The 22,798-nt window shown below is 38.6% G+C and overlaps 1 protein-coding gene across 1 annotated transcript in view; it reads right to left on the bottom strand.

Annotated features, from left to right (window-relative positions):
- Positions 1 to 22,798, bottom strand: part of BRIP1 (BRCA1 interacting helicase 1) — a 46,519-nt gene that overhangs the window by 20,580 nt on the left and 3,141 nt on the right. The window contains exons 6-13 of the mRNA XM_065732060.1: positions 18,457 to 18,750; positions 17,611 to 17,832; positions 17,055 to 17,254; positions 14,038 to 14,170; positions 13,381 to 13,532; positions 12,558 to 12,729; positions 12,323 to 12,460; positions 11,775 to 11,936 (exon numbers count right to left, since the gene is read on the bottom strand). Coding sequence (XP_065588132.1) covers positions 11,775 to 11,936; positions 12,323 to 12,460; positions 12,558 to 12,729; positions 13,381 to 13,532; positions 14,038 to 14,170; positions 17,055 to 17,254; positions 17,611 to 17,832; positions 18,457 to 18,750 — 1,473 coding nt within the window. The remainder of the gene's footprint in view (positions 1 to 11,774; positions 11,937 to 12,322; positions 12,461 to 12,557; positions 12,730 to 13,380; positions 13,533 to 14,037; positions 14,171 to 17,054; positions 17,255 to 17,610; positions 17,833 to 18,456; positions 18,751 to 22,798) is intronic.

The raw sequence follows: 22,798 nt of genomic DNA, 5'->3' as shown, positions 1-22,798 counted from the left end.
AGAGGGTGGAAGAGTGTGCACCTCTTTGCCACGAGTCATTTCTCCTGCATTGTCAGAGCTGATCCACACCTCATATTTTTTCCCTTTTCTTCTCTGTGTGATTTTTCAACCGTGATTTGACTCTTAATCACATCCATCACCAAAACAGAAAAAAGCTCAACTCTGCATGACACCCAGTCACTTGCACTGCACGAGGCTGAGGCTGCACCAGCCAAGAATAACGCAGCCCATTGAATTATTCAAGCAGTTGTTCGCACTCAATTAGATTTTCATGAAAGGTTAAGCAATAGATTCACAGAAATCTCTTCATGTGTATGGAACGTAGCTAAAACAGTACGAAGAGGTACTTAAAACTCATTCTTTTGAATGACTAAGCTGATAGAAAATAATAACTTATCTATACACACAAAAATAAAAAGTAGAAGTACTTCAAGCTTCAAATTGAAGGAGAGCAATAAAATATTTGTGTCCCAAATATTTCACTTGTCAAGTAAAATCTGCTTTCAGAATTGAACGTCAATTCGCCACTGTTAATGGTAACTGGAGAAAAGTACCAAATGCACATATAAATGCATATGAAGAAGTACTGTTTACTTTATGTGCCAAAAGTAAACTTATTTAATGCAGAATTTTAATGGAAACAGGCCACACAGATGCTATTCTTGCTCAAGAGAGGCTGTGCCTCTTTTCTACTGCATGTTTCCCCAACTATTTATTATCATCATGGGTCTATAACCAGCAACGAAGAAAAGTGTTGTTTTTAACCAGCCTTCCTTTACAGAATACTATTTCCTGATCAGTTTTTATCTCAAAGTGTCATAGAACCTCTGTAATGAAACACTCCTTAACTGTAAAACAGAAAATACAAGCAAATATTACCAAGCATATTTCTTCTGCCAGAAAAAAGAGCATTCTACTTTAAACCCAAGAATTAAACCAGGGAACACAATAAGTTCAGAAACTTCAATTTCTTTGTTTTAAGGAACACAAAGTCAAATAGGAATGCATCTATTTAAAGCAAAAGGAGCTAGAAGGAAAGTGACTTTACAAATTCAAGCTTGCACTGTCAGTCTTGATTCCCAAATTGAAACTGCTGAAGTTGATCAGTACTGGGTAGGTTAGTCTCTTCTCCATGAAGAGTCCCATTTCTGCAGGAAGACTCCAGCAGGCTGGAGGCAGAACCCAGAAAGCTGTGAAGAGACTTCGACCTATTTCTCACACTTATTCTGGCACTTCACATTCCTTCCCAGAGTTACGATGAAAGATCACGCAGGCTTTGAGTTTCCTTATCAGCTGCTCTGCGCCTCTGAGTCTTTCCTCTACACATCTCCCAGGAGAAAACTGTCCTCAATAGCAAATCCATATCACTACTGCGTGATCTATTTCAAGAGACCTTTCAGTTACATCTGACATGCTATCTTTACAACAGAAGATCAGCTTGAAGAATAAAACCTCACAGGTGTCTATGATTTCCAAGAACTGGTGCAGAAAATGTGTCTTCTTAAGTTCAGAAGTACCATGCTTACTGCCCTGAGCACAATTTTATACAATCATTAGAGGAAAAAACAAGCACTGGGGACCAAGTCTTGTGTGCTGAGACAGGAAACACAGGGTAAAACCTGTGCTTGGCCATGCAGGCTGGCATGCATGGGGAAGGAAGGGGGAAAAAAAAAAAAAGACAAAAGCTGCTGCACAACTCAACTACATAATTAACTAACCCCTGAACATGGTGAAAAACTCTGTATTAAGAACAAGATTCTGATCACCATGTGCACACTCCGGCACAATAAAAGGTGAATAATTCATAATCATATTTGAAGGAAAAGTATGCATCACTCAACCTGGGGGAAACACAGGGGATTTCACTGGTATGATTTTTCTTCAGGGACAATGACAAAGTGCCGCTCACCAGCAGGAAACTGAAGCACTGAACTGTGTTCCATGTGCCATAAATCAACACTGCAGCCTACAGGATGTCTCTCTGGTACCAACATACCATCAATTTTTCAATAACCTCCTTAAATAATGGAATATGTGAACGGCGACAACAGTAATGAAAAATGAAATGTTTTGCACGCCAAAGGCTCTAGAATAACACGGTTAATATGTTACTCCTACAGTTAAAGAAGGTGTTGGTTTTGTTTTTTTAAATACATAAAATCTTCTTCTAAAACATAACATCTTGTTTTCACCGCAGAACAATTTGGAGGCTTTGAGCTCTGTCACAGCTGTTTGTAACCAACCTGGTTCAAAACAGTTTTGTTTCCTGTGGTTTTAAAATCAACCAAGACAACAGCTTTCTGTGTTACAAGAAGTGCTTGTACATCCACCCTAGGCTATCACTACACTTCCCAGTGAAAAAAACAATCCTCCATGCATAGCAAACTCTCCAGGAAAATCTGCATATAAAGAAACTGCTTAGATGCCGGTTCTGAATCAAACAGGAAATCTGAACTGCTCATTAATGAGGTCAGCATCTTGTATTGCTCTTCTCTTCTTCACCAGCCCCGAATCGCACTCGGTCATCCCTGACCTCTTTTCCCAAGCCCGAGGAGGAGGAAGGGATGAGCGTGGCTCGGCAGCAGTGAGGCGTGGGGCCACGAGGGAGAACCGACCCGAAAAAAAAATGTGGTCATTTTTCCCTCATTAGACAGCAAATCACAGCATGCAAAAGGACAATTTCTCAGCAACAGCCACGCAATGTATGCACAGCACTCAGCTCTGCATTAGTGATTATGGAAAAGAAAAATTGTTCCTTAATTTCAAACATGGAACCACATCAGCTTTGATTCTCAGAGCCATCTGAAACCTCTCCCCTGGGAGAGGACTGCGTCCCGACAGATCTGTGCAACCCCAGATCTGAGTCAAAGCATGAACCGAATGTTAAAACACAAAGATGCAGAGTGACACAACTTTCTGTAGAGATGGCAATACAGAATTACACTCTGAAGTTATGCAATGACTTTAACAAAAGAAAATTTTAAAGCATTATAGCACAGTTAATTAAGTACATAGCATTTTGATAACAAATGAGAGAAAAGACAAGGTTCTACAGACAGAAGAGCAGAGGTTTCTCATAAACTTTCTTACCTAGTTGGCAACTAAATCATGATTTTTCTAAGACACGATTTCATAAGCAATTCTGCAGGTTGCAATGGTATAGAATAGCATTACCAGCAGTGTAACCTGTGCAAGGTGCACCTTCTTAAAAAAAATAAGGAACAATACGCATAAAAACATTAACTACTACTTCTTTCCACCCCACTTTCTCTTCCTTTCATTTCAAGTTCTTGAGGAAAAAACAATTCTGAGTGTAACTGTTACTTATTATTTGGATTCCGTCATTCACAAACTGGGTGCAGTGACTCCTTGACTGCAGAAAATCATTTCCAGTGTAATTACTACTTAATGGGTAGGAAAAAAATATGGTAGGAAAAAAACTTGTTAATTACAACAGAAATGAGAGCATGTGTTAACGAGATACAACAGTTCAGCTTGCAGCACTTTGACAAGCCAGAGCTCAAAAGTGAGAAACAGTAATAGATTTTTAGTTTATTTTCCTGATGCTGTATGCTCAGGATATTTAAACTAACAGTGCAATAAAATATTAAACTGCACTGCTCTCAGGGTGTGAAATGCACAAGGAAAGCACTCATCTACCAGTACATCATATAATTTTTTTATGCATTATTCCCAATAATCTGCCACAGACTGTCGCTGCAGATTCTATTCGCTATCACATGCAATCAGAAAGCATATCTGCTCCACGTAAAAAGCAAGTGCCAGAGGGCACTTCATAATTGCAAGTCTCTTGCAATACTGATTTCCCTGACCCAGAAGGTACCTCCCAAGCTCAGATTCTTATTCTGCCTACACATATTTGGTATTTACTGTGGCACTACTCTGGAGAGAAGATACTACAGAAAAGAAAAGCTCAATGAAGAACAACTGAGGGTATTTCATCCCCACTTCTCACGGAAAGCAGCAGTTGTTTGGATAGCTTCGTAACCAAAATGGCTCCTGTTGCAATTTTCCAACAGGATTCAGTGAAAAATGTGTTAGCCAGTTCCTTCTCCCTGCTACCCAAGCAAAATTATTTGGATTACACATAGAAAATGCTATCAAGTTTTGAACTCAGAAAATAACGGGGCACTCAGATTCTGGAAAGCAAGAGGAACTGGAGAGTGGAAACCCATTTATTCTACAGCTCAATCTTCACTGCTCTTTAAACTCATCCTGGGATTCTCACTCCTTCATGTAAGTGGGTTTCTACAGACTGAAGTCAGAACACCTCATTTCTTTCATATCACTTCACCCAAATTCCCACTCACCCAGAATATCCACCTGAGTAACTCTCCACTTAATACACAGTGAAGACAGTCTGAGAGAACACCTCTAGTTCCTAACAACTTTATTACAGATCATACTTCATAAAATTATCACAACTTTCAAATGGGTATCTTTACAGATATTCATATTAAGGTCAATGTTTGAAAAAGGAACGATAAAAGGAACACTGTGTCATCTGAAGCTGAGCTCTAGCCACAGAAGGGGTGACCACACTCACATCCATGAGTACACTACATGATCTCTTCCCCTGAGCCATCTCTGACACTTACCTGACCTTCTGATGAGCCAGCTCAGTTCACAAGGCCAGAAGAAAACTAACTAGAAAAGAGGAAAAAAAATAAAGAAGAAATCCCTTTTCATTGTTCTAGAGATCTGAATCACACGTACTTTAGAGCAGCAGGAAAACAATCACAAGGAGGAAAAAAGTCCTTGGTCAGCAGCTGTTGGATCATCTCACACTTGGATTATTTCTATTTCCCCAGACATCAGGAAAATTATTGCCATTACCAGAGCACCTTCAGGATCTGATCATACTACTTTAAAAAAGAAATCTTTTGCAGCTATTCAGATTGTTAGCTATCAACCTGAAAACTGTACCATTATCTTTGACACACATCTTTTCTTTGCCTGCTTTGCAAGTACCACAAAGTCAAAAGCCATCAGTAACCAAGCAATGGATTCCAAAAATTCAAAAAGTTAAAAAATTCTAAATGAAAACACTCTAATAAATCTTTACAGTAAAACAAGCATCAGCTCTGAAAGTTTAGGAGTTATTCTACAGCTCTTCAATTATTCATTCTGAGTGTAATTCAACACGACACTGGTCTTCTTATTCCAGGGCAATATTTCTGCCATAGCATCTAAGAAACGATCCTGCCACGGTGTGATCCACCAGCTCCATCCCCACACCGAGTTTGGCACAACAGCTTGACTGAACTGATGACATGAAAGAGGGAGGCCTGCACCAGAACTTGAAGGCAAAAATTACATACTTGCTTATAGAAGAATCCTTACTCTAGTTCTTTCTGTATAACCTTCAATATCCCTCCTGCTACAGCTCTTTCCTATTTGAGGCAGTATCACCTCAGCAGTCTTCAGTGAAGAGTTCTGGGATGCAATGGTTGAACTCTTCCATCACCTGCAGTGCCTTTCACAAACCTCTGTGCTTGAGTCTGTATGATAAACTGAAACTGCAGACTTCAGAAATTGCATTAAGGTTTAAGGAGCCACTGTAGCTCTCAGAAGACACCTCAGATAATGCACACCAAGTCTGAAAATTGTCCTTTCAGATGAATGTAAGGGCTCCAATATCTGAACAGTTTATATTGCAGATATTTAAGCTTTTAAATGATGAAAACGTTGAGAATAAAACTGGAAGTAAAGATACTGTACATGATTAATGGGAGCAACAAAAACCATAAAACATGAGGAAGTTGAGATAAAGATCAGAAAGAAAAGTACTAGAACAGAGTGAGAGTAAAAAGCTATGAAAAAACAGTGGTCAACAAGAAAAGAAAATTCCATCTACATTTATTAGGTACAAATGTTGAAATGCATTGTTTAAGTCATTTCAATTCAGCTTTTTTAGACCACTTATTTTCCCAGAGTTATGCTCCATTACACAGAAATCAGTCTGCTAATATTTTCACCATAGGAAGGCAAAAAGACACAGCTTTAGAATCTGGAAGCAAGTCCTTCTCAAATTAAACCCACACCAAAAGGGTCACTTCGGTGTCACGAGACCAACCTCAGCAGTCTGCAGTCCCTGAAACAAACCTTAGTGACTTCCAGTGGGCACTGCACAGAGCCACTGTAGCCAGGACAGGGCACAGAGTGCTTCTCACTCATTTAATTACCCCTCCATCATACTTCAGTTGTTAGACACCTGCACATAATTTGCGTCAGCAAGGATGACAGAACCCTATTCCCTAAAGCTTTTTCTTGGTTTTAGAGTTTGTAACATACTGTAATAGCAGCACTGCAGCTGTCTAACTCAAACAAATAAGGTTTCTGAAGTAAAAGAATGCCTTTCCCTTGAGAGCAGCAAGTGAATGCTTTGCAGAAAGTGAGTATCATTATTAATTTACAATTATTTCATAACTTATCTCTGATATGCCAGCCTGCTTAAAGGCCTCCTTTCTTTTCATCCCAATGAACGTGACACTGGATATTTGTTTTAGATGTCATAACTATAGCCGTAGACACATTGAACCCTAACCCTTCCAACACCTACAATTCTGTGACTCTGTAAACACCTAAAGGCAGCCCTAAATGCACCCAACAGAAAAACGTAAGCAACCTTTTGGAGCCCACCCAGTGGCACTAGGTAATCCCTGTGCAGTCAGTGCAACTGCACCTCAGAGCACCATCTGGGTGCCAATCACCATTTTCCTCTTTAATTTCAAATTCACCTTTTAACTGCACAAACCTAATGGTCTCCAATTTTTCCTCCACGCACGCTACAAACAAAAAGACATTGTGGAATGTTTCTCTCTTATCTGGATATTGTCATTTTACTGTCTCAAACTTCTTAAAACAAGCCTTTCGCTAGGGAGGAAATCAGTCAGCATCAGACCTAGTGGGGAAACCCTGCACTTGCTCAATGTCTATGGCTCTTACACAGTTCCAGATGTTCAGAACATTAATAATGCACTAACTCAAAACCTCTTTTTGAAACTTTAGAACGTGCAAATTGCATTAAAACCTCTTTGCCCTCATTAATGGTATTGTTACAATCCTGGTACTCTGGAAAATGTTTTTTGGCATTTGTTTAACTTTGTGATATTGCCATTTACTCATTTTAACAGCCAGTGCTCAAATCTTAATGCTTTTAATAGGCCTGGCCAAACAGACTACCATCTTTTGTAAATGTATTGAAGTAATTTATTAAATAAATACACGTTGTCAGAAAGCAGCATTTTTTTTTCTTATTGATGATAGCAAAAATGGGTTTCTTAGAATTTGTTTACAAAACTGCATTTCAGGAAAGTTTTAGAAATGAACATTTTCTGTTCTTTTTTCAGTGTTAGGTCCAATTCATTTTCCTCCACTGTGACAAAAACTTCTTAGAAAACTTTTTTTCTACCAACCTCAAACAAATCTCAGTAAAAAAAAAACCAAAAACCCACCATAAAAAATAGGTCTTCAACTAAGAAGAGACAGATATTCAGAATTAATACTATAACTGTATCCCTCCTTCAGCCTGTCATATATGGGGGTGGCACAGTTATGTCCAGGCTAGGAGAGAGAATATCCCAGGATTTGGACTCATAGCCATTGCAGACCCACTGCTCTGCAACAGGAAAGTGCAAAAGTCAGAGGTTAAAGGGAGGTCCCAAGTAACTACCTCCACTGAATCCAAAGAGTCTGTCAGTTGAAAACAGTCTGGGCTGGACCAATTGCTGTGCTCTGCACTGCTCAGCGATGTCGTTGAGGTGTGCTTACCTGAAGTCACGTAACACTGCCACGAAGAGTACATCCAAAGAATGGAAAACAACACTTGTTTGTATCAGCACTGCTACTTTGGCTGATACCTTGAATGTGAGAAGAGTCAAAGTGAAATGCATAGGTGTTTCAGTTCAAATGGATTAGCTGGCTGCCTTCTCTGTCTGTCCTTACTGAAGATGAGGTGACCAGTCAAGTCACTCAGGAAAAGAGGATGAGATCAATAGAACTTCCATTAGGATCTGGAAGCTCTTAAAATTATCAGGATCCATAGAAACTCCTAAACGAAATTCAGCTTCTATTTTTGCCAGTGAAAAGAAGTGACTTCCGTAGGTTAAAACTCATTAAGGGTGGAATTCTTTCACACAGCAGCATAGCTGCAAACCCCATCCACTGCCACCTGCATTTTAAAACACGCAGCAATGCAACTGCTACAAGAAAAATCAGCATTACAGACATTTGGATATAAATACTTCATAGATAGTACAGCAAGTGATATTTAAACTGCAGAGTTAGGCCATTCAGCCACTTCCTAGGGGTTCACAAAAGAGAGAATATAGTTAATATTTCTATATTCTTAGGCTTGTATTCCTGGAATTCTCCTTGTCCCAGCTATTTCCTCTACAAATCTATTTGAGGCCACAAAACATGAAACACACAGCGATACTACACAACTATCAATTAAAATTGGTATTTGACTTCAAGCATTAGAGGACATACAAAAGAAACATGATTAATCTGAATCAGTGGTGGACAATACTTCTTAAAGTGTAGAGAAAAAGTAGGAAAAAAAAATCTTTGATTCTCAAGCAAAGATCTTAAGAACCAAATCATTCAAAGCCTTTCGACCAACTGTTTAAAAACTATACTTCTACGTTATGAGTCAGTAATTAGCAGATATAAATTAACAAATATCTTAAGGGAAAAAAAAAGAGGAAAAAAAGAAACATTAACATTATTGTCCAGAGCTTATTCTGTAAAAGAGCTACTAAAGAAAGGTCAGTTAATTCATCATGATGGATTATCACTAAAATTTATAAGCATTAGCATTTTTCTCCTCGCTGGATACCTTGACTTTGATATGACACATATTGAATGAATCATCTAAGATGCAGGCACCAGGCAAGATATATCTTAATGCAGACAGGTCGGCGACATGAACCTTAATGGTCCTTATCTTAATCTTGTTTAAAAGCATCTTAGATTTCTGAGTAATCTTTTCACCTTCTGAAATTCTCTTTTATAGAGTGTTTTTCCTGGAGTTGCTACTGATTTCCACATAAATGCATTTTTGTTGCACGGTATCAACAGTGTGTTTTTTAGTAGCCCTAAAAAATATCTTGGTTTGCAATTCAATAGATTAAGTTTCTATTAAAAAGAAAAAGTCAACATGCTGGAACTTTGTTAATTACCAAAAAATAATGTTACTAGAGACTACTCTGTATATGAAATACGGCATCACAGATCTTTATAACAGAAAACTATGAAATGTGAAGACACCTGATGCACTGCTTTCTGCTCGTGCATACATTTTTCTCCACTGTATTGCTCATCTCAGATATTTGCTGTACATATACAGTCAAATGCTTAATTAAGATAAAGGCAAGTTTCTCTACTACTGTTTTTTGGAGTATTTGACTTACATGCCAGCTCCTATAGCACCATACTCTGGTCTCATTTCTAATGTTCTATAAGAAGCATCTCGTTCTCTATTCTTACGATTCAGTTAAAGTTGTGACATTTAGAAAATTTATTTGCCTTCCATTTATTTGCACATAGAAACTTTCAAGAACCTTGGCACCTGTACTTGTTGAGTAGGATTTCTATTAAGCACTTCAGAAGTCTGAAACAAATCACTACATTTCTGCTCAAGTTTCACAGGCTCTGACATGAATACATGGGTCATCACTTTCACCTGGAATTGGTGCATTACGTCTTTAACATTTACAGCACCACCTGAAATTCCAGGCAAAATATAAAATAAACTTTACTTATAAAAGCCCTTTAACGTCCAGAGCAGGAAGAAGATTAAATGGTTTAATTTGTTCTACTTCTGCCATCTATTTATTTTATTTCTGACGCTGAATAATGATGCTGTCCTGTCTAAGAGGACCAGCAGTGAGAGAACACCACTCATCACTCTATGCTCCCAGCACTGTTCATCATGACACACAGTGCCACGCAGACTGGTTTCTCTATCTCTATTTCCTGTGGGTAGTGGTACACATTTATTCCTTCTGTTCCCAGTGATTAAGGCTAGAAAGCATAAAAGTACCATTCTCACTGCAGAAAAGGAACGATACCCTTATTTTATTAAAACATAAGATGCAATATCTGCCTCTTTCTTTCTTGTCCTTTTATTTAGAAGAAAAGTAGTGAGGTACATGACCAGGTATGTTAATTCCAACTCAATGGGCTTGAACAATTTCCTGAAAAGGTGCAATGTCCCCATGGAAATCTCTGATAAGCAGTTCTGAAATGCAAATTTGCAGGTAAATCATGTTCTGTATGACGCTGAAAGAAAAATATCTTATTTTCCCTGTACTAATATACTTATGCTTACATTATTCTGTATTTTCAGCAAATTAATCTCTTAGATTTAAAGGCAACCCAATCCAGAATAGAAGAAGAGGTGGAATGAAAAAGGGCATCCATAGAAAAATATTGGCAATGTGATTTGAAAATATCATCCTTCAATTGTCTGCAATTTATATTTATCAATACTTTTGCTGGGTTCATGGAAGTATTCCCACAAAGAAAAAACACTCAACGTGTTTAGCTGGGTGACCTTTAGCAAAGCATAAGAGCAGTGAGAGGGGGAAGGGTACCAGAGCTGTCCAACAGCCTCTTTCCTTCTTTATTAAATGTCATTACCAAGTCTCTCCATACCTTCAATTCAGATTGCTATTCTCATACAAACTTCCTGAAGCATTTGCCAGATCCATACATAAGATGATCAAGTACCACATGCTGCTTAACATTAAACACTAATTAGAACAGCAATGATAGTGAGAACTGAAACAGGTCCTCAAATTCCTTAAGAAAATGAAACGAATGCAAAATTTGATTTCAGATTGTTGCCTTCGAGTATAAGCACAGAGTTTTCCAAGATACGTTAAATAAATTTATAGCCAGTAATCTGCTTTTTTCACTGACTGTACATTACCTGGTCTAATGTGGTCACCTAATGGTTACTGCCAGTAACTGCACTGATGACTGGAATCTTTTAAAGACACTCAGAGAGAAAAAAGAAGAAAAGCCCTTGCTTTGCTAACCTTTGTTGGTTTTATCATTTGTCATTCAGTTTAATGATCAAATGAACATGAAACCTTTGAAAATAAATAATAGACAAGTCTCCTTTCATTTGAAAAAATATTCTCTTGTAAGGAACCCCAGAGATGAGCAAAATGCTCTGAAATCTTTATTTTTCCTTCAGACTGGGTTGGGTTTTTTTTTTTTTTGTTTGTACAGTAGTGGCCTTAATGGTTTTATTTTGGCTGGTTGTTTAAACAAACAAAAACCCAAACTCAACATTGCTAAGATTTTTTAGAATTTAAAATGAAAAAGAAGTCAAATTCTTGCAAATATTACCTGAAATGTGGGCAAGAATAGCAGATTAATACTGCAGGTTAATACTGCTGCTCCCTAGAGCTGACCACAAATGACAGTAAGAACTAACGGAGAAGAAAGCAGAACTTCTGTGAGGTACAAAGCAACCATAATTAGGTATCTGCTGTTAGTGAAATTTGATATCACATAGTCTGAAATTGAGAAATTTGATTCCTTTCAGCTGATCCACTGTGCAATTCCCACCAGACTCGGGAAAAAATATACCACAATCTTCAGTGCAGTGAAAGCAAACAAGAAACAAGGAAAGCAATGAACTGGATGAACACTGCCATCAAACAGTATACAAAGAACACACAGAGTTATTAACTCACAGTAAAAACTAGGAAAAATACAAAGAAAGATCTCCTTACCTTATAGGATGGCAAAAAGCACAGAATTCCTTGGCCTACTGTTTGACACACTGAAAGCAGAAGTGCTCCCACCTCATCTTGGAACTCAAAAGTCTCTGTATGCTGGAACGTGGCACACAGCTTCCGACCATTCGGGCCCACTCCAATGGTGCCAACCCAAACCTTCAGCATTTCACATTTAATAAGTTAATACTAAAGCAAGTGACACAAAACGTGCTAAATTATGTTATGCTAAACAATGAAACTTTAAAGATAAATTAAAATATTGAGATAACTCTCTAGGGAAATAAGTCCTGGCATTTAAAACTTCAGAAGAGTGCAATAACTGAGATAAAACTGAATTATCAGATAGCACGGCATTCAATTTTTGAATGCAGGGGGCAAAACTGAAAGTTTACATTACAATTGCACAGTTCCAAGTACCAGCCAGATCTGTACGTTTTTTCATACTCATTGAATGCATCTGTCAGCATTTTTATTTGCAAGCTACTTTGATTTCACAACTGCCAGCATTATACCTCAAAGCAGGGAACAACTCTGCAGTTTACCTGTGAGTTCCGGATAACGTGATTTGCCTCCAGCTGAATAGAAAACTTCACACCAAGTTCAGAAGAAAATGAATCCATTGGAGACAGCGTACCAGACGTCAGAACAATGGTTCTGACATCATTTAAGTCTGAGAAAGCCTAAGTTGGAGAGAGAAATTCAGGAACTCAGAAAACAGATGCGATCCTCTTTGTGTATTTGCTAACATTAAAGTCAGTTCCTTCGTGCTCAGCTTACCACAGCAGGATTCAAGCACCAAAAATTCAGCATGTGGACTACAGTTTTATGCCGTGAATTCCTTTTATGTTTGGTCTTTGTAAAGAAAGCACCGGTATCTGAAACATCAGTTTGGTTTTCACTTGTCCAAGTGTAAGTTTGTTGCAAAGCAACCCTGTAATCATCTGCAAACCTGGGAAGAGGCACAGAAACATTAAAACTGTTAAACTGCAGGCATTAAGCTCATAAAAAGAAAAGACAATATGTTGCTGCAATGCCCTCACTATTTAAGTATAAAAATAATTTTATATGCTGTAATATCTGAAAACAGAAAAGCTGTGGATTGTGCAGGGTGTAAAGCCTTCACTAGAAAAAGGTAACTCTGCAAGAGATGTAAAATTTCACGAGTTGACAGTTCCCCTTTTGAATAAATAACGAAGCTTCACAGTAATTAATATTAAAAAAAAATAGGTTTAAATCAGAAGGCATAAGTAACTGTTGGAATTAGTAGAAATAAGTCAAATAGTAAGTGCTGTGCAGAAAAACAAAACCCGTGCACATTTGACTTAGCAACACATCAAAACAATTCATCTCTAACCTTCACATAAATTTCTTCGACATATGAATTCATTCCTGAGTGAAAACAACATGATTTGGTAGTATCTAAATTAATTCTCAGTGAATTCTTCCCACATCACTAAATTTCCCAAAGCTTTTTAAAACGTTAGTTTTTCCTCAGAGTCCAGACACGATGACAGAAGTGTTGCACAAATGAAAAGGACAGTTTGGCAACGCAGCTGAGTTGAACACCACCACCCAGCTCGGGCTACGTATTTACACTGACCTGCTGTTATCTTTAAAAAGACATAGAAGAACCATGAATAACCCCTTCAGCACAATCTGAGTGGCAGAGCTCACGATAGGAATCTCGACAAGTTCCTCTTTACCAAACATAGATATCTTTTCTTCTTTTTCCAAGGCAGCAGAAAGGTGTCTCTATGACAGGCAAACAAATTCTACATTAACACTTCTGATTTACCTTCTCAAAAGCGAACTTAATACAGATGCAAGACAACGAATGCATTGCTTTGGAAGTTCACCTACGACACCTATAAAGTCTGACTGAAGACAGAATTGGAAAGGAAAACTAACAGAGCTTTTAACATATTTGGCTTACACAAAAAGGAGGGATAGGATTGAAAACACTCTAAGTACATTTCAACAGTCAATAAAAAAACGCAGACGGATTGAGCAGACAAAGCTATCAGTGACTAACTGGCTCTATTTAAGGTAATTGTACATGATCAATTTTAACCTTTAAAACATGGATTTTCCACAAGTTGCAGTAGCTCAAATGGATTACTCCTGGTTTTCATCGTGTATAATTTTTAGACAGCTTTTCAAAATGGCAGTAAAGTAACAGATGTGTCAACATTTAGTTTACAGGTATTTTAAGATGTTTAACAACTCTGGTACTCATTTATATAGCTTACAACATTACCTGTAAAACAGGAAAACTAATACTGGTTATTCCCATTTCATGCAAATGGTTGAGCATTTCTTTTCCACTCCAAACCTTACAGGAGGTTTCATACCCTGTTTCTACCAGCTGACTGGAGTTTTCCCGTAGCCAGCTATAAAAGAAAGAAACCAGAACCAATTTCAGCACAAACTTTGAAATACATTCTGAGTACCAAATAAATTGAACCTTGAATTGCACCACGCTTCTGTGATGACCGTGATAAAGCTGTTCTTTCTTGAACTGAGCTGCTCTTGATGCAGCTCAATGACACGAGAAGAAAACTTGTCCCTGTGCATTTATATTTTATTGCTATTACCTTTACAGTAAGGAAGAGAGATTAAAATATAATCTGTTCTTATGATATAAAAGATGTCAGGCTCATTTAAGAAAGGTTTCTGCTGCACTCATTAATACAAGTTGGTTTGTCATCCTCTCAATTACAAACCTCCCTAAAAGAAAGAAATCTTGAGGCATGAGGTGACTCCTTTTTGTGTCTATACACCATGAGGGAGGGTGGGACAATGCAGATATTTGTAACTCTGCTACAACTTGATAATTAAGTGGAATTATAACCATGCCGACAGTGCAATTCATGACAGAACCTAAAACAAGCACATCATCTTACTTAGGCACAGCTGAAATTTTCACTACCTAAATATGTCTTTCATCATCTCTGCAGTATTACAAGTTTCTCCCCCTCTGTCTAGAAAAGCGGTCAGGTTCCTTCCTTCTCAGGAAATGCCGAAGCTGTCTGTCTCATCAACCAGCAGGAGGCATCAGAAAGACAGCTGTCATTTCCACAACAGTTCAAAATATGTATCTGTAAAATCAGTTAATCATTATCAAATAAAGCAACAAGGCTTAGTAACTGTTTCAGCTCCAGATTTCCTGTCCTGTCACTGCAAATCATCTGCTCAACAGAACAATTAAAAACACCTTTCTTTTTGCCAGGTTACAAACAACAATCTCCATAAATCCCACCAGGACAATCACTTCTTTGGCCATAATTTGCTTTATCTTGTTAAGGAATGATGATCACTAACACAGGCTGAATTTCACAAACACACTACTCAGCCCCAATTCCTCAAACGTAACATCAAAAAGACGTGGGACTAAAATTAGGAAGAGGCCAGCATGACAAAAATGAATAAATGGATAAAGCATTTCAGGAAATGTAAAACTTCTGTTTCCCTGTTCTAAACCTTAAATGTAATCACATACTTTCAAAATGGTTATGCTATAAATGCAAATACAAACAACTTCCTAATGTAATACAAAAAGCACAAAAATGGGCAAATTCTAGAAAACAAGAACTGTCATCCTATTAAATCTAACAGTGAAATATTTCCTTGAAATACCTGTTCATCTATTTAAAATAAGTATTTATTTTCAGAGGGAAGTCATAAGTATAAATAAAATCAGCTTCATTCTCAGACATCTACAGTATGGAAGTGGAAACCATCATATGCAGTATTTTTAGGAAAAGATTCAGCATGTGTTACAGAGTGCCTTCAGTTCAAGCATGTTTGCCCCTTCCCTTCCTACCAGAAAATCCTGTTGTTGACACTGAACAAGTGACTGACTTGTCCTCCCATTGACCAACCAATTTGTCCTTTTAAACCTGCATCTCATCAGAAGAGCTTGCTAGTATACCTCCATTGCTGTATCTTCACATTCCTCAGAAAGGTCATTTTAGCACTTCAGTGGCACTAAGCCCATTGCTTAAGTGCTGTCTGGAATGAGGGCTCAGGACCCTTCCAGATGAAATAAGATTTTTCTAATTACCCATGCACTTGGCAAAGCCACTTTATGCAACAGCACATTACCAATTACTGGCCATTTACACCCTGTCCTCTGCTTTCCAACTGCCTTTCCTACTGCTGGCAGTTGCAAAGACAGTCAACCTTTGTTTTTCTGATAAGGTTAAAGGCTTGGGGCAATCAAATCTCCAACCATGTACTAAAATACAGCATTTGAAATATCTAACGTAGGAGAATTAGCTTCTGCAGAAGAGAAAACCAGAAGCCATTTCCTTGACACAAACATTAACTCTCAGGACAGAGGACAGGAAAGCGATGAACTACCTGCTGCAGCGTGCTGCACAATGTATTCCAGCAGAGGCTAATGCAACAGAACGATTTGACACACACTGCATCAGAGTTCAGATAACTTCAAGGCCACGTGGTTCAACTTTCCTGTGTTCCCACTCCACAGAAAACATCCCCTTGTGCCCCTGTTGTTTTATTCCCAAGCTTCTGCCCCTTGTCTACTGGTTTCCATTCCACTTCCTCTCAAGATTTTCAGCTTCTGTTGAGATCCCCTCTTCCAATCCTCTCTGTGCTTTCTGGGTTTTACATGCTTTTTTCCTCTTACTACATTGTCCTTTACGTGAACAAGGACAAAAACAAAGCAGAGGAGAGGAAAACGTTTTCTACTTTCTCAGCTTCTCTCTGCGTTACTTATCAACTCTAGCTCCCAAAACCACACTCTCAGTCACTCATATTTCTCTGTTCACTGAACTCTGTGACACCTGTGTTCCAACAGGGCAGGTGCTAAGAGATTCAGCTCATCCTTGGTTTCAAATTCAGTACAAAAGCAAATGATTAAAATCAAATTCTGCTGACATAACAGGGAGAAAGAATGACCAGTAACAGTGTGCAGACAACTCGTGCCTGAGAACAATCAGGAAAAAGGACAGGATGTGCTTGTGCAAAGAGTTTGCTGACTGAATCCTCTAAAGACTTAGTGAGTCTCTACTGCAAACTTGTATGTATGCAGGTTTTCAGACCTCTAACACTCTGCTGAAGTTGGAGCCAAGTTTTGCAGGGAAAACAAAGGGCATGAGTGATAAATTCACTTTCAAACATGAAGCATCTGCACATGACTGAGATTCCTACTAAAGCAGATTATGAACATTTTAAGGATAGACAAAAGGAGCCTAAAAGTCACTTTCTAAATACTAATTGCCATAAAGCAATTAAAAAGAACTGTCTTACTTTGTCAAAGAGTAGCACACAGCCCGTAGATGCTCATGATCCTTCTGCCTGATGTTGTTATTGACCATGAAGTCTAGTTCTTCTCGAGCAGCATTGAGCTGACTCTCTGTAACACTGTAGCTCACTGCCTCCCGAGCGCTGTCCTCAATATTATGGGCTTCATCTAAAATGACTACTTGGCCTTTCAGGTTAATTTCCATCTGAAAAATAAAATGATTACCTAGTAAAACAGTGTGAAATGCAAGAATGAGAAGTAGCAGCTAAGAGGATTCTATTCAAAAACGCTTTCCATGAGCCCAAAAACTGTGAGGTTGATTAAAAAAAGAGAAAAGTGACTGATTAGGTAAGCTATAGAAACAGAGGAAACATCACTCAGAATACAGAAAGAAAAAAAAAGTGAAAGAAGAAAATGATTTAACCCAGGAGTTATTTGCAGAGTATATCTGGATACAAACAGGATTTCAGTTGATAATGACACCACTGAGCATTACAGTTTTTCCTTTTTTCTTTTTTTAACTTCCACCTATTGCAGTGTCCCTCTTCCAAACATACTTACACTTTCTCGTATCTGTGGATCTAGGAGGTAATTATAAGGACAAAAGACAATATCTGCCCCCACCATGAGTTCTCTGGCTGCAAAGTATGGACAGGCACGGAGTTTCCTTCCCAGGCTCACTAGATCCTCAATGTCCCAAGCCTGGTACGTGTTCTGTGCAGAATGCAGGGCGTAGTGTTCACTGAGTTTATGAACACCATGATAGTAAAGACAGGATTTGCCCTAAAAGTAAATGAGCACAGAACATTACAGGTTACAAAAATAATGAAAAACAAGCAAGCTTAAAACCCTCAGTTGTTCAATACATTTGACTTTATTTCCTGAAAACATTTCTAGCAGTTACTTTTTAGTCTCTTTATTTTATGATGGTCAATAATGAAAAGCACATCCTGAAGAGATCAGTGTGGCTGGATCTGTGGTCAATTCAATAAACAAGAGGTTCTTGACATTTATGCATATGATACAAGAAATTAAATGCTTGCAAAAATAAAGTCAGCTCTTTTATTCCACACATTGTAGACAACATTACTAATGACTACAGATACAGGTCACAAAAATATAGTGTGGAGCAAGCAGTCCTGAATGTGTAACTTCATAATTCAAAGGAAAATATTCTGAATAGAATTGCTGAAATTATGACTAAGTTCACAACTGGGATGAGCAATAAAGATTATTTCCAACGTCCATTCTTCAACACAGAAAGCACTGACACGTGGCACCAGTCAACTGAAACGTACCTTAATCTTAGTTACCAGAAGCATTTAGCCAACACGGCATAAAGAATAAAAAGAACTTCACTACCTTTCACTCAAATACATTTATAGTCACATGCTCAAAATTACTCACATGCTTTCCTTCCAGTAATTCTACACACAGCTCGTTCCTGTTACTACTATTACTGGACACCACTGGATGAATACAGGTATAATCCCTGCTAGAGAGAATTGTCATGGGGACACTGGAATACGCTGTTCTCTTCAGCTCTCTGGTAATCTGGGAAATTTGTTTGTGCGTTCGCGTTCCAAAAAATATTTTGGGAATGAATGATTGTTCTCCATTTGCTTTCTTCTTCGTGTTACCAGCATCTTTACAGGTTTCTTTTCCAGAAGAACAGGAACACTCCGTGCAAGGGCTGAAATGCTGTAACCCAAACAAACAAAACAAAAAAATTAGCAAAATCCCACTGCAAGATGAACAAGCCAAATCTTTTTACGGTCTATTTAGAAACAGCCCTCTGGGATAGTTCAAGATATCCCATTAAATCATCACACTGGCCTATCAACGTTAAGAAATGTTAAAGAACAAACATCACATCCTCTCATGCCTGACAATTTTAGAATACTGTCTGCGATCACCATATACAATTTTATCAGAACCCAATGGCAGAGAAAACCACTGCTCCCATAGAGTATGTACACAGGTAACACACATGAACACTGTAAGGAAACTTCTGACATCTAAACTTGGGCAGAAGGATACCAGTGTTACAAAACTCACAGTAGTAGTTGGGTAGAGATAGTGATAGGAGGATGGTTGGACTAGATGATCTTATAGGTCCTTTCCAACCTTATGAACTTATGAACTTATGAAAACAAGAAGCATCTGGCATCTTAAAGGAAGAAAACTTTGGGACTTGACGCCTGGAAATACTGAGAGCACTTTTCCTTAAAGCATGTAAAAGGAACCCAGACAGGTTAACAAAATCTGCAGGAAAAAAAAAAACAGGCTACCTCATACAGACTCAGTTAGGAACAAATTTGACGTGCTACTTTGTGAAATGCCTTCTAGTAATTATGAAGAAGGCAAAATAGGGAATAATTGTAAGTGGACCCCATAAAATACTTGTTGAAAGCATTTTTTTAATTCTTGAGAAGCACCATCTTTTGAATGCCCGCCATAATATGAGATATGGGAACACCTGTCCCCAAACTGTAATTATTAGCATGAAAAGAAGCATAGAAAACAAGAAACTCATGAGTAACAGTGCCTATGTACATCTCCCATAAAAATAAGGAATTCTCCTAGTGCACAAGGACTTGTACTTGGTTTTCAGCTTGCCAGTGCAAGTTCTAACATGTAGCTGCTAGCTCCAATACTCCTCCCTCCCTTTTTAATTGTAATCAGTAAGATTATCCATTATAAACAAATGCTAGTCATGCCGTGTGTTACACCACAACTGCGGATCAAGCTGTCTTTTAGCCTCCACTCTGAGGCAAAGCAAGTTCACGTTACCCTCAGCTCCACTCAGCCTTGTCCACCATTAAATATTACAATACATGATAGGATGCATGTAAATGTAACCCTTCTGGGGCTGTCACTCACTGGGATAAAAGGTTCACTGATGTGCCAAATAAACAGGCCCTCAAAGCAGATACAGTTACACCCATGCTGGAATTGTTACGTTCCCCTCTCAGGTTGCCAGTAACAGCAGATTTCATTACCCTGTGCTGCCACATTAAATAGCCAGTTCCAAATATCCTGCCTCCGATATTGAATAATTACTTATTCACCAAAAGGATAAAAAGAAGAGTTATGAATGGGGCTCTTGTCAGCGGCGAGGCAGGAAACAGCTGACATGTGGTGTATGTTACATACGTGGCAATGCTCAACTCTGTTTGTACTCACACAGAGAACTGCAAATTGCACCTTGATATTTCTATTTTGCTCTTTGAAACAGCGAACAGCACATTAACATGCTGACAATTAGTGCATCAGAAGCAGTTTGCCTACTCTGCGGGGTCTCTAGGCACGTATTTGGCTTTTCATTTCAATTCAAGTTGCACCATGGATTTGCAGAATTCAGTGATACAGTTATCACTAATACTTGGTGCTAATGCTAAGCCCCACATTTATGTGGAGTAGAAGTTATAGAGAAACATCATGACCAACCAAGCAACCATTTTGCAACAGTTGTTCTAACAACAGGACAAATGACGTTGTTTTTAAACGTTGTTCCTAAAAGGCTTTGCACTGATGCAACACTGGCTTCAAGAAACACCTCAGCCACTACTCCAATTTAAAAATGTTACCTTCTGCTTTGAAAAAGGTTTAAAAAGATAAGAACATTGAGAAAGTCATAAACTCCAACTGATTTTTACAGTAACCCTCAAAGGTGTAACACTGCCTGCAGTAGTCACAGCACTTCTGAAAGCCACAGATGCCTTTAGCTCCAAATAAAGAGATCAAAAACCAACCTTTCTAGAAGGTTGCCATGGTTTTATAACCACAGTGGCTAAGTTTTATTAAAAGCAAACCATTTCAATTCTGTATTTCTATAAAATTATTTGCTCTCGATAAAAGATAGAAAACTTAAAGCAGAGGTATTCTTCTCCAATAACTACAAAAAAAAGAAAGGGAACATTTTCCAACCAAAGTGACAATGCCACTGCAGAAGTACCCAGAGCAGCACTGCCTTAAGGTACAAGCCTTCAGATGTGTACTGCAGAGATACTGGTCAAGCTACGCCAAAATCAGAAAATTCTTCCATTTGTTTATGAAAGAATCTATAGATGTGGGGGTGCATAAATACTTAAAGTAGAAAACTACTTCACCATGGCCACCAGCTTTAAAACTAAACCTGTCTGCAGTTGGAATCTCGGATAGATTTTTTTGAGAGAGGAAAAACATATACCCTTCCACAGTACTTCATCATTAGCATCCAGTGACAGAAGTTAGAGATCAGATACTGGCTATATGGACCTGGGGCAATCCAGCTTGTTTTCCCTTCTGGAGGAGGCAGATAAAGCTGCCTATCGCATCAATATTTATACAGCAAAAACGTAGAAGTCAGATTAATAAAAGAATAATCAACTCCACCGACCTGTCCTACGTGTAAAAAGGAGCTAAACAAACACCGAGGCTGTGATCTGTGAAACACAAAGAGATAAGAGGAGTTCCTCATATCTGCATCTACATTTCCCGTTTACAAAGCCATCTAGATGATAAAGTATCGAACACTGCTTGTGTGAAATATCACACAAGCACAATCTAGAAAGATATCAGCAGCAACATTACAGAGCTTTTCAACTCGTCCTTTATGGGCCTCGGGAAGCACAGCACCCCATGGCTGCTGCAGCCCCTTGATTAAGGCACACAAAGCAGCTGTTTATCCTCCACAGTAACCAGCAGGTGAACCCGGTTCAATATTTATCACAGGCTTTCACAGATCACTGCTAACCAAGCAAACGTTTTAATTAAGCTGGAACTTGCTTCAAAGGGCTCATTCAAAACGTCAATCAGCAGGTAAAGGATCAGATACGGTGTCAGGTGAGAGCGTGTAACACAAATCCACAACTTTCTTCATCCCATCGTGGTAAATTAGCCTATTCTGGAGTCCAGACCCTGATTGTAACAGGCTGCCAGTCTCCTGGAATGTGTAACAGAAGTCACTCAAACTCCATTGTGAAGGTTGTAAGCAATATGTTCGACTGCAATAGGCTAGCACATTAAGACAGATTCTTTTCACAGCTGTTTCTTGATACCCCAAGTGTTTGTTACACTACTCTCCATTTACTGTTTACTTTTTTTTTTTGAACCAAGTATAAATGGGGATTCCTTAACTCAGCTGCCCCAGTTTCTCAGACCATATGCTTTCATAGAAGAAATAAAGAGAGCAGCATAAGGGTATGATTTCTCAGTTGAAGCTCCTAGAGGACTGCCCCCTCTCAGCTGGGCACACAGCAGCGGGCACCTGGCTGCAGGTCCTGCAGGTGTGCAGCATCCCACACAGCCTCTGCTCAGCTACGAAACAGAATCCTGACAAGGAGACACAAAGCTAGTTTTGCCAAGCTCCTTCACCATTTAGCAAGTATTAGGGACATTCAACCAATGTGTGCACTCTGAATTAACAGGAATTACTTGTATGGTATAGTCCCTCGTTTTTACACATTTGCAGCTATGCAAGGAAAGCATTTTTACACACAGCAGCCCCTGACATGACAGCCGGCATGCTTTTAACCTGAAGAAACATTTAGATGTGGTACTAAGGGATGTGGTTTAGTGGGGAAATATTGGTGGTTGGTTGTGCTGGATGGTCTTAAAGGTCTCCTCCAGCCTTGGTGATTCCATGGTTTAGCAGCAGGATGACTAATGGTAAGAAAGGCCTCGCTTTCTGCAACCTTTCCTTGGTGTGAGACAAGTTCCCAGTATCATAAAGAAGTTCAACACAGGGAAATAACACCTCATCCTT

The sequence above is a fragment of the Cyrtonyx montezumae genome, unplaced genomic scaffold (genome assembly GCF_038088225.1).
Source record: "Cyrtonyx montezumae isolate F1298 unplaced genomic scaffold, pur_monq_1.0 scaffold_15, whole genome shotgun sequence".
Taxonomy (NCBI): Eukaryota; Metazoa; Chordata; class Aves; order Galliformes; family Odontophoridae; genus Cyrtonyx; species Cyrtonyx montezumae.
Note: the sequence above shows the minus strand (reverse complement) of the source record. Positions and strands in the feature narration are given on the sequence as shown.